This window comes from Mercenaria mercenaria, chromosome 3 (assembly GCF_021730395.1).
Source record: "Mercenaria mercenaria strain notata chromosome 3, MADL_Memer_1, whole genome shotgun sequence".
Classification (NCBI taxonomy): domain Eukaryota; kingdom Metazoa; phylum Mollusca; class Bivalvia; order Venerida; family Veneridae; genus Mercenaria; species Mercenaria mercenaria.
In genome coordinates, this window is record NC_069363.1 from 72,092,653 (window position 1) to 72,106,179 (window position 13,527).

At 36.1% G+C, this 13,527-nt stretch overlaps 1 protein-coding gene across 3 annotated transcripts in view; it reads right to left on the reverse strand.

Moving 5' to 3' along the window:
- LOC123524430 (sterol carrier protein 2-like) overlaps positions 1 to 13,527 on the reverse strand; it is a 39,703-nt gene that overhangs the window by 13,894 nt on the left and 12,282 nt on the right. For all 3 annotated transcript variants that reach the window (XM_053538863.1, XM_053538864.1, XM_053538865.1), the window contains exon 4: positions 5,302 to 5,719. In XM_053538863.1, coding sequence (XP_053394838.1) covers positions 5,302 to 5,719 — 418 coding nt within the window. The remainder of the gene's footprint in view (positions 1 to 5,301; positions 5,720 to 13,527) is intronic.

The following is a 13,527-nucleotide window of genomic DNA, read 5'->3' on the forward strand; positions in this document are numbered from 1 at the left end:
AAAGTAAACCTCAACTACCTCTACAATAAGCAGCTACAATCAGTGTATGTATGGATGTGTACACATTAACAAATCTACAAAACATAGACAAAGTAAACCTCAACTACCTCTACAATAAGCAGCTACAATCAGTTTATGTATGGATGTGTACACATTAACAAATCTACAAAAGTAAAACATATAGACAACAAGGACAAAATGAACGATGAAAGCAACACAGTCTGGAAGTGTCTTGCAACAGTCAGTGGCAAACACCAATTTATGCTGCGCATCTAATCTCACTTTTTACCCCCAATATGGTTCCATGTTAAAACTTTAAAGCCAAGTTGAGTCGATGACTTCAAATGAATGAAATCTAGGTCAAATTTGACACTCAGTCATCTAGGGTCAAAAACTATGTCACTAAGTAAAATCAAAACATTGTTAACTATCTTTTTTTTTTTAACTAAGACGAAGCATTTAAACATGACCTAGATTTCATTCTGACAAACATTCAGACAAAGTTTCATGAAAATCAGGTAAAAAAGCCGCCTCTACTATATAAACAAGGTTTATCTACTATTTAAGTGAAATGGCTGAGTATTACCATTCTATCCGGAAATATTGATCCCTTCTGAGTGAAGAGTGTGGAGCTGGTGGATCCAATAAAATTCTCTATTGTGTCTTATATTTGTGCTTTGTTCTGTGTTTGGATCTGAACGTACGATTTCATTGATTTGATATTGTACATGTTCGACGTTGTGGTTTACCATACATGTGATCTCCCGCGCGGGAGGGTCAAAATCCCGATTTTTTCACCTTGCCTCCCGTCTCCCGACCAAAACCATATTTCTCCCGCTTTTCAAAAAAAAAAAAAAAAAAAAAATCAGTATTATGACGGGGTTGATAATTACCGAGGAGTGCCAAACATGTTTACACAGTAAATCAAAGTGTCACCGACTGTTGTGTATTGTACATGTTTGACAAACATGTAGCTGGAGGAAAGAGTTGTTTTTCACAGGTAAATTATTAATTGTTTGTTTTGATAAGGATTAGACAAGCAGGGCCTTTTCCACCTGTCTCACGGGGCCGAATATCGGCCCATTCTCAATGCCAATTAGGCTCCATTTTTACCAATTTGAAGCAAAAAACTCCCAGTCATAAGAAATAATTCCCAACTGAAATGAATTTTGATTATTCAAAGAAAAGTTTTGTTCGGTAATAAAATCACATAAATAATTGTTGGAAAAACCAACTATTTTTAGAACAGGAGTGTTATTTCCCCTTATGCAGTTATGCCATTTTCTTCCAATGTTTACCAAATTAATTTGCTACTAAAATCAGACTTATTTCATTGAAAATTGGATGAAAACACACACTCATTTATTTGATAACATCAATCTACATTATTTTGGTAAGGGTAAATACATGTTGATGCATTTCTGTTTTCTATTTTTCATGTCAAAATCATCAGTATTTTTATACGAAAGTGGGTGGGGTAAGGAATTTACAGAATTTATGAGTTGTGTTCAGACCAATTTAGAGCTTCGTTTTTTTTTCAGTCCTCGAGTAGAATAATGTTAATGCATGTTCACCACCATTTCAGACCTAAATTGAGACTTTGTTTCTACAAATTTAATCTGTTAAGAAAGTTTAAAGTTAGAACAAGAGAGAGCTTATGTAAGACAGCATGTTCGACTTTTCTCAGTGATTGACTCTGAATTAAAGCTTTGCCAGTAAAAGGGGCAATTAAAGCTTTGCCAGTAAAAGGGGCAATTAAAGCTTTGCCAGTAAAAGGGGCATAATAGTCAATAGCTTTGAATGTAACAGAGATATTAGACATTATATAAAACTTTAACAAAAAAATGTAAGTTAAAAAGTGGCATAACTCTGTCAAAATTCAAACCAAGTGTTATGAGGTTTCTTCTGGTGTAGACTTATATACGTTATTGTGTGGCCAAAAATGTTGGATTTTGTCTCTAAGATATGTGTCCGTGCACTTAATTTATGTCGATAAAAAACCTCCAGTTTTGAGACCCCAACTCCAGCTGAAAAATGGCAAACCTCCAGTTTTGGGATTCTGAACTTATCACATGTATGGGTTTACCATGTTAAAATGTTTGATGACTGGTGTGTCTTTGTTCAGACGAATGTCTCTTAGATGCTCTTTTATTCTAATTTGGAATTCGCGTTTAGTTTCACCAACATATTATTTGTTGCAGTGTGTGCATGTGAGTAGGTATACAACGTTTGTTGTAATACAATGTCCTCAGAGTTTGCACATGTATGTTAGTTTGGTGAATGTACTTTTAAATCGTTTTGATTTTAACATATCTGCACAAAATTGGCAGTTAAGGGTTGGACAGTCTTCTACAAAGTTTAAATGCGTACGTCCTGTGGTGGATGGCAATCTGTTTGTGAATGTTGCAAAACAGGCAACTTGCAGGCAAATCTTTAACCAGGATTTTCTAAGTCCAAAAGGGGGTATAATATGCCCAAAATATATGTCAGAGTTATGGGACTTGACCCAGTGAGGTTGGTAATTGACCTAGAAAAAGAAAACAAGAGCTCCGCCAAGAGGGGCAATATACGCCCAAAGGGTTACATCAGGGGATGGGAGCAAAATTTAAAGAACTTGACTGTTGAAGCCCAAAGGACAGGAACAACAAAGGGAAGAAATCCAAAAAAAAGTTCTAAGTCCACAAAAAAATCCTTACCAGGTACAGGTATGTCAAAATACACCTAATCAAAGGCCTGAATGGCCTGAGTCGGCTAATGATTGATGTACTGACAGTAGTCTACCAGTTTCAGTTTGTTTTTAGTTTTTTTTCTTAAAATTTCATAACACAGCTCGATATTTACCCAAAATATTATATCCGGATACGATTACACTTTTCTCCAGTTTGAACAATATATTTTACAAATTGTGATGATACGAAGACATTTAGCAGCAATTGGCAGTATCTGACATTGAAGTTTACGGTTAAATTACCTCTTATTTAAATCTTTTCATAAAAAAGTTGTTTCGTTTCGCCAAACATAGACGATCTACTTTCGATTTCAAAAACTACAAGAAAATACAATTTAATGTTTCGCCGATTTGTTTATTTCTCGAAAAATAAGAATTAAAATCATTTTTAATATCTGTAGTAACTAAACAAACCAGTAAGAGCTTCTTCTTCCGATAATTTATCCGTTTACTGACTGCAAAATTCATGTGTGTGTGTAGAAACCCAAGCAAAGTTTATAGAAATCATACGATGCGTGTATACGTTCAATGTGGGAGAATTAAGGCTGATCGGGATCGGCTATGTTACCTAACGCATCCAGACGATTCAGATTTTGTTTTTAAAAAAGCATTGTGTGCATTTCTGTAATTTTATATACGTTTAGAAATTATTAGACATGCGTATTTGCATTATTTCTATACGTAATTTACGCTAATACGCATCTTATCTGGAGCCCTGTGGAACTATTTTTTGTCTTTCGCTGGATGTTACGCAAGCTTTGTAAGCCTGCGCAATTCATAAAATGCACATTTATGCTTAATGAGTTACATTCGAGTATTGAACAATTACAAGTCATAAATATGACAGATTACATCGTATATTGGTCATAGCAAAGGGAATTCACGCAACTTAACTTCATTCTTGCAGTGAACTGTTTGAAGTTTGAGAAATCTAATGGAACTACATCGCTTCACTGTGTTATTTGGTCCGTTTAGACTTAGAGAATCGCTGGATAGCAAGGACTCGTCAAAACGATTACATCGTTTAGCCGACTCAAAAATTGGAGGTATCATTTAACTTGCATGCAAAACTTTAACCAGAAATTTTATGTTAAAAAGAGGACATAATTTGACCAAAATGCATGTCAGTGTTAACGGACTTTATGCAATCAAATAGTTTTATAGCCCCGAGGCACATGTGAAGTTTCAATTTATTATCTGCATTAATTTTGTTCTGCAGATAGTAACTTGCACGCAAAACTTTAACCAGAATTTTCTAAGTCTAAAAGGGGCATAATTTGCCCAAAATACATGTCAGAGTTATGGGACTTGACCCAGTGAGGTTGGTTATTGATCTAGAAAAATAAAAAATAAGTTTCAAATATATAATTATGCCTTAAAGTAATAGCTGTATGTACTTGTACTTGCACACAAAACTTTATCCAGGATTTTCTAAGTCCAAAAGGGGACCTAATTTGCCCAAAATACACGTAAGAGACATGGGACTTGACCCAGTGAGGTTGGTAACTGGTCAAGAAAAAGAAAAAGTAAGTTTCAAATCTATATGCCTTTTAGTAATAGCTGTATGTACTTGCATGCAAAACTTTAACCAGGATTTTCTAAGTCCAGAAGGGGGCATAATTTGGCCAAAATGCAGGTCAGAGTTATGGGACTTGATGCTATCAACTAGTTTTATAACCCCGAAGGTACATGTCAAGTTTCAGTTCAATATCTGCATTTATTCTTCGAATAGTCGAGCTAACAAGAGCACTGCAATGCAGAGCAATATACACGAAGCAAAGTCATATGACCTTTGACCCCTAAGTGTGACACTGACCTTGAAGTGAGTCATCCAGGACATGCAGTCTGCATGTCGTCTTGGTGTGGTGAACATTTCTGCCAAGTTTCTTTGAAATCCTTCAAGCAGTTCAAGAGTTACAGAGTGGACACAAAACAAACTGATATGACCTTTGTCCCCTAAGTGTGACCTTGACCTTAAAGCAAGCCAACTGAAACATGCGCTCTGCATGTCGCCTCTATGTGGTGAACATTTGTGCCAAGTTTCTTTGAAATCCTTCAAGCAGTTCAAGAGTTACAGAGCGGACACGAAATAAACTGATATGACCTTTGACCCCTAAGTGTGACCTTGACCTTGAAGCGAGACATCCAAAACATACGCTCTGCAAGTTGTCTTGGTGTGGTGAACATTTGTGTCAAGTTTCTTTGAAATCCTTCAAGGGGTTAGAGTTACAGAGCAGACACACAAAATTGGACGGACGGACGAACGGACAGACGGACACCGGAGTATAACATAATACGTCCCTTCGGGTGTATAAAAATAAATTCCAAAGTTATATGCCTTTAAATGATAGCCATATGTACTTGCACGCAAAACTTCAACCAGGATTTTCTAAGAAGCTAGGGTGAGTAGAATACCTAGACTATTCTTTGAGCTAAAAATTAGCATGTTTTAATTAATGTAAAGTAACAATTATACACTTATCTGTTCCCCAGCTTATATAAAACTCCTTGGTAACAGCTATTTGTTATAATATGCAGGTTATCTAGAACAATTTATAGATATAATTGTTTACCTGTTCTGAAGATTATTTTTTATCATAAACTGTTCACTGCACACAATGGCAGCAGCTCCACCATCAGCTACAGGTGCTGACATCCAGAATGTTATTGGTTCACATAACATCAGTTTACCTGCAATATCTTCCCTCGATATCTCCTTTGATATAGATGCTTTTGGGTTATTTACACTCTGTTTATGGTTCTTAAATGCAATTTCAACAAAGTCTGAAAGTTTAGCTTGTGGATATTTATTCATATATTCTCTGGCTGCATATGCATACAACTTCACAACATCAGATGTCATGTTGTTCATGCGAGGTTGGATCAGTCCAGGTTTTGCTCCTATTTTTACCATGTGATCCATATGTACAGCCACTGGGGAAGCTTTGTCTGTGTAGCGCTCTGATAAACCCTTCTCCATCTTTTCAAACCCTAAAACAACAGAGAAGAAATAATACATTACCAATCAATGACTCTTAGATCATTTTTTGTTTCATTTAACTTTGTATTTATGCTTTTTTACATATATATGTGGGAATGTAATAGACAAACCAAACCTTCAGATTTAGAATGTCAGCAGACAACCAAGCTCACCACAAAAGATAAAAAGTTAATCCTGAGATACTAAGAGATTTTAAAACAAGAGGGCCAAGATGGCCCCAGGTTGCTCACCTGAGAAACACACCACAACAGTGTAAACATGCTTGACCTAGTGATTTGACAGAAACAAATATTCTGGCCAATTTTCATTAGGATTGGACCAAATATGTGGCCTCTTGAGTTTAAACAAGTATTTTCTTTGATATGACCTAGTGACCTTGTTTTTGACCCTAGATGACCCATATTCAGACTTGATCTAGATTTCATCAAGGCAATTATTCTTACCAAATTTCATGAAGATCAATTGAAAACTAGAGATGCTTTTGAGAAAAGCGCATGTCTCCCACAACTGCCTAATCATCTAAATAGTAAGTCAGTCTTTATATACTGTTTACTTAATCCACATGTGCATGCGCTTTCCTGACACCAAAAGGACGCCTATACTACTAGTAGTATAGGCGCCGGTTTAGGGGTAAAACTGCGCAAGAAATCTGAGTGTTTCTGGTAAATCAAGGGCCATAATTCCGAAGTGCCTAGGCCGATTCGGCTAGTTATCGAACTTGGTCGAGCACTTATTGGCAGACACATTTTGTTGAAGTTTGGTGAAGATCGGATGAGAAATGTTCGACTTAGAGTGTGGACAAGCTTTGTGACAGACACACAAACACACACACACACACACACACACACACACACTGAAGTAAATCAATATGTCTTCCACACCATTGTGTGGTGGGAGACATAAATACAGCATCTATTGCATACACAAGGTTTTTCTTTGATTTGACCTAGTGACCTACTTCTTAATCCCAGATAACCCATATTCGAACTTGACCTAGATTTCATCAAGGTAATCATACTGACCAAATTTTATGAAGATCAATTGAAAAATACAGCTTCTATTGCGTACACAATGTTTTTCTTTGATTTGACCTAATGACCTAGTTTTTAAATCCCAGATGACCCATATTCTAACATGCACTAGATTCAATCAAGGTGATTATTTTGACCAAATTTCACAAAGATCAATTGAAAAATACAGCCTCTATTGCATACACAAAGTTTCTCTTTGATTTGACCTTGTGACCTACTTTTTGACCCCAGATGACCCATATTCAAACTCGACCTAGATTTTATCAAAGCAATCGTTCTGACCAAATTTCATGAAGATCAACTGGAAAATACAGCTTCTATCGCATACACAAGGTTTTTCTTTGATTTGACCTAGTGACCTACTTTTTAATCCCAGATGACCCATATTCAAACTTGACCTAGATTTCATCAAGGCAATCATACTGACCAAATTTTATGAAGATCAATTGAAAAATACAGCTTCTATTGCATACACAATGTTTTTCTTTGATTTGACCTAATTAACTAGTTTTTAAATCCCAGATGACCCATATTCTTACATGCACTAGATTCAATCAAGGTGATTATTTTGACCAAATTTCACGAAGATCAATTGAAAAATACAGCCTCTATTGCATGCACAAAGTTTCTCTTTGATTTGACCTTGTGACCTACTTTTTGACCCCAGATGACCCATATTCAAACTCGACCTAGACTTTATCAAAGCAATCGTTCTGACCAAATTTCATGAAGATCAACTGGAAAATACAGCTTCTATCGCATACACAAGGTTTTTCTTTGATTTGAACTAGTGACCTAGTTTCTGACCCCAGATAACCCATATTCAAACTTGACCTAGATATCATCAAGACAATCATTCTGACCAAATTTCATAAAGATCAATTGAAAAATACAGCTTCTATCACAGACACAAAATTTTTCTTTGATCTGACCTAGTGACCTAATTTTTGAATCCAGATAACCTAAATTCTAACATGACCTAGATTTAATCAAGGCAATCATTCTGACCAAATTTCATTAAGATCAATTGAAAAATACAGCCTCTATCGCATACACAAGGTTTTTCTTTGATTTGACCTAGAGACCTAGTTTTTGATCCCAGATGACCCATTTTCGAATTTGTCCTAGATTTCATCAAAGTAATCATTCTGACCAAAATTCATGAAGATCAATTGAAAAATACAGCCTCTATTGCATACACAAGGTTTTTCTTTAATTTGACCTAGTGACCTAGTTTTTGACTGGGCCCATTATACCCAAGGTCAAGGTCACCAAGGTGTTATACTTAGGTTATTTGTAAAGTTAAAGTTTTTCGGCAACCTTTGTTTTTCTGTCATATCTTTGTTACTATTGCTTATATCTTACTGTAACTTCACATAAACATTGTCCAGCATACAAACAAAGTATGCGCAGTGAATGGGTCCATTATACCCAAGGTCAAGGTCACCAAGGTGTTATACTTGACCCCAGATGACCCATATTCCAACCTGCTCTAGATTTTATCAAGGCAATCATTTTGACCAAAATGCATGAGATCAATTGAAAAATACAGCCTCTATTGTATACACAAGGTTTTTCTTTAATTTGACCTAGTGACCTAGTTTTTGACCCCAGATGACCTTGGCCTAGATTTCATCTAAATTTTATCCCAGATAACCCATCCTCGAACTTAGCCTAGATTTCATCCAGGTCATCATTCTGACCAAATTTCATGAAGATCAGTTGAAAAATACAGCCTCCATGATATACACAAGACGACAGACGCCGGACACTGAGTTATCAAACACAAGAAACTATAGGTACTTCTTTTGTTGTGAACTTTGGGTGGGTGGGGGGAGTTTAATGTGGGGGTTGAGTGAGCTAAAAATGAAAGCAGTAGCAAATTTGTGTAGAGAACATCGTATCCTACATCTAAACATAAAACAAGAGGGCCAAGATGGCCCTAAGTTGCTCACCTGAGTAACACACAATAACAGTGTAAACATATTTTACCTAGTGATTTAATGGAGACTAATATTCTAACCAATTTTCATTAAGACTGGACCAAAAAATGTGGCCTATTGAGTGTAAACAAGCTTATTCTTGGATTTGACCTGGTGACCTAGTTTTTGACCCTACATGACCCAGATAAAAAGTCATCTGATATTCGTGCACAGAAACATTCTGACCAAGTTTCATGCACATCAAATGAACAAGAGTGTTAACAAGCTTTTCCTTTGATTTGACCAAATGACCTAGTTTTTGACCCGACATGACACAATTTCGATCCAGGCCTAGAAATCATCAAGATAATCATTTTATGCAAGTTTGTATCAAATCAAAGCATAAATGAAACCTCTATATGGCTGAAAGAGCCAAACTAGCACTTTTGCCCGTTTCAGGGGCAGTAACTCCAGAATCCATGATGGAATCTAGCCGGTTTTATGAAAGGAACTGAGATCTTATTGTAACTTAAGTTGTGTGTAAGTGTTGTTAAAATCAAATATAAAATGTCACTTCTATCGTGTTCACAAGGTAAAAATTAACAAAGTTTGGCTCTTTCAGGGGTCAATCAGGGGATGTAACTCCGGAACCTATAATTGGACCAGACAGATTCATCACGGAATCCAAGATTTATTGTTGTTGAAGAAATTTGGAAGTTTGTATCAAATCAAACAATAAATGAAGTCTTTATATGGCTGCAAAAGCCAAAATAGCAAATTTGGGCCCTTTAAGGGGCCATAACTCTGAAACCTATGATTGGATCTGGCCAGTTTTTGGAAGGACCTGAGATATTATGCCAAAACAAGTTGTGTGCAAGTTTGATTAAAGCTGATTGCAAAATGTGGTCTTTATTGTGTTCACAAGCCAAAAATAGCAAAGTTCGGCCCTTTAAGGGGCCATAACTCTGGAACACATGATGGGATCTGGCCACTTTTCGAAAGGAATCGAGATATTATGTCAACACAAGTTGTGTGCAAGTTTGATTAAAGTTGATTGTAAGATGTGGTCTCTATCGTGTTCACAAGCAAAAAATAGCAAATTTTGGCCCTTTAAGGGGCCATAATTCTGGAACCCATGATGGGATCTGGCCAGTTTTCAAAAAGAACCGAGATATTATGCCAATACAAGTTGTGTGCAAGTCTGATAAAAATTGATTGTAAATTGTGGTCTCTATTGTGTTCACAAGAAAATGTGAACAGACGACAGACAAAATGCGATCACAAAAGCTCACCCTGTATGTGACAAGTGAGCTAAAAATCAAGCTGTCATGGACACAAGCAATCTGAACACTATCCCTTACAGTTATACTCAAATAACTCAAGCTGTCATAGAAACTTGCAATCTGAACACTATCCCTTACAGTTATATTCAAATAAATCAAGCTATCACAGAGACTTGCAATCTGAACACTATCCCTTACAGTTTACTCAAATAACAAGCTGTCATAGAGACTTGCAATCTAACACTATCCCTTAAAGTTATACTCAAATAAATGAATCTGTCATAGAGACTTGTAATCTGAACACTATCCCTTACAGCTATACTCAAATAACTCAAGCTGTCATATAGACTTGCAATCTGGACACTATCCCTTACGGTTATACTCAAATAACTCAAGCTGTCATAGAGACTTGCAATCTGAACACTATCCCTTAAAATTATACTCAAACGAACCAAGCTGTCATAGAGACTTGCAATCTGAACACTATCCTTTACAGTTATACTCAAATAAATCAAGCTGTCATAGAGACTTGCAATCTGAACATTATCCTTTACAGTTATACTCAAATAACTCAAGCTGTCATACAGACTTGCAATCTGGACACTATCCCTTACAGTTATACTAAAATAACTCAAGCTGTCATATAGACTTGCAATCTGGACACTATCCCTTACGGTTATACTCAAATAACTCAAGCTGCCATAGAGACTTGCAATCTGAACACTATCCTTTACAGTTATACTCAAATAAATCAAGCTGTCATAGAGACTTGCAGTCTGAACACTATCCCTTACAGTTATACTCAAATAACTCAAGCTGTCAAAGACAGTTGCAATCTGAACATTATCCCTTACAGTTATCCTCAAATAACTCAAGCTGTCATAGAGACTTGCAATCTGAACACTATCCCTTACAGTCATACTCAAATAACTCAAGCTGTCAAAGACAGTTGCAATCTGAACATTATCCCTTACAGTTATCCTCAAATAACTCAAGCTGTCATAGAGACTTGCAGTCTGAACACTATCCCTTAAAGTTATACTCAAATAACTCAAGCTGTCAAAGACAGTTGCAATCTGAAACACTATCCTTTACAGTTATACTCAAATAACTCAAGCTGTCAAAGACAGTTGCAATCTGAATCACTATCCCTTACAGTTATACTCAAATAACTCAAGCTGTCAAAGACAGTTGCAATCTGAAACACTATCCTTTACAGTTATACTCAAATAACTCAAGCTGTCACGGAGACTTGCAATCTGAGCACTATCCCTTACAATTATACTCAAATAACTCAAGCTGTCATAGAGACTTGCAATCTGAACACTATCCTTTATAGTTATACTCAAATAACTCAAGCTGTCATAGAGACTTGCAATCTGAACACTATCCCTTACAGTTATACTCAAATGAACCAAGCTGTCATAGAGACTTGCAATCTGAACACTATTTCTTAAAGTTATACTCAAATGAACCAAGCTGTCATAGAGACTTGCAATCTGAACACTATCCCTTACAGTTATACTCAAATGAACCAAGCTGTCATAGAGACTTGCAATCTGAATGCTTTCCTTTACAATTATACTCAAATAACTCAAGCTGTCATAGACACTTGCAATCTGAGCACTATCCCTTACAGTTATACTCAAATAACTCAAGCTTTCACAGAGACTTGCAACCTGAACACTATCCCTTACAGTTATACTCAAATAACTCAAGCTGTCATAGAGACTTGCTATCTGAACAATATCCCTTACAGTTATATCCAAATAAATCAAGCTGTCATAGAGACTTGCAATCTGAACACTATCCCTTACAGTTATACCCAAATAACTCAAGCTGGCATAGAGACTTGCATTCTCAACATTATCCCTTACACTTAAACTCAAATAACTCAAGCTGTCATAGAGATTTGCAATCTGAACACTATCCCTTACAGTTATACTCAAATAAATCAAACTGTCATAGAGACTTGCAATCTGAACACTATCCCTTACAGTTATACTCAAATAAATCAAGCTGACACAGAGACTTGCAATCTGAACACTATCCCTAACAATTATACACAAATAAATCAAGATGTCACAGAGACTTGCAATCTGAACACTATCCCTTACAGTTATACTCAGATAGTAAGCTGGCATGGAGACTTGCAATCTGAATACTATTCCTTACAGTTATCCTCAAATAACTCAAGCTGTCATAGAGACTTGCAATCTGAACAATATCCCTTACAGTTATACACAAATAAATCAAGCTGTCATAGAGACTTGTAATCTGAACACTATCCCTTACAGTTATACTCAAATAACTCAAGCTGTCATAGAGACTTGCACTCTGAACACTATCCCTTACAGTTATACTCAAATAACTCAAGCTGTCACAGACAGTTGCAATCTGAACACTATCCCTTATAGTTATACTCAGATAACTCAAACTGTCATAGAGACTTGCAATCTGAACACTATCCCTTACAGTTATACACAAATAAATCAAGCTGTCATAGAGACTTGTAATCTGAACACTATCCCTTACAGTTATACTCAAATAACTCAAGCTGTCATAGAGACTTGCACTCTGAACACTATCCCTTACAGTTATACTCAAATAACTCAAGCTGTCACAGACAGTTGCAATCTGAACACTATCCCTTATAGTTATACTCAGATAACTCAAACTGTCATAGAGACTTGCAATCTGAACACTATCCCTTACAGTTATACACAAATAAATCAAGCTGTCATAGAGATTTGCAATCTGAACACTATCCCTTACAGTTATACTCAAATAATTCAAGCTGTCATAGAGACTTGCAACCTGAACACTATCCCTTATAGTTATACTTAAATTAACCAAGCTGTCATAGAGACTTGCAATCTGAACACTATCCTTTACAACTATACTCAAATAATTCAAGCTTTCATAGAGACTTGTAATCTGAGCACTATCACTTACAGTTATACTAAAATAACTCAGTTTGTCATAGAGACTTGCAATCTGAACACTATCCCTTACATTTATACTCAAATAACTCAAGCTGTCATAGAGACTTGCAATCTGAACACTATCCCTTTAAGTTATACACAAATGAACCAAGCTGTCATAGAGACTTGCAATCTGAACACTATCCTTTACAATTATACTCAAATAACTCAAGCTGTCATAGAGACTTGCAATCTGAACACTATCCCTTAGTTATACACAAATAAATCAAGCTGTCATAGAGACTTGCAATCTGAACACTATCCCTTACAGTTATACTAAAATAACTCAATTTGTCATAGAGACTTGCAATCTGAACACTATCCCTTACATTTATACTCAAATAACACAAGCTGTCATAGAGACTTGCAATCTGAACACTATCCCTTACAGTTATACTCAAATAACTCAAGCTGTCATAGAGACTTGCAATCTGAACACTATCCCTTAGTTATACACAAATAAATCAAGCTTTCATAGAGACTTGCAATATGAGCACTATCCCTTACAATTATACTCAAATAACTCAAGCTGTCATAGAGACTTGCAATCTGAACACTATCCCTTAGTTATACACAAA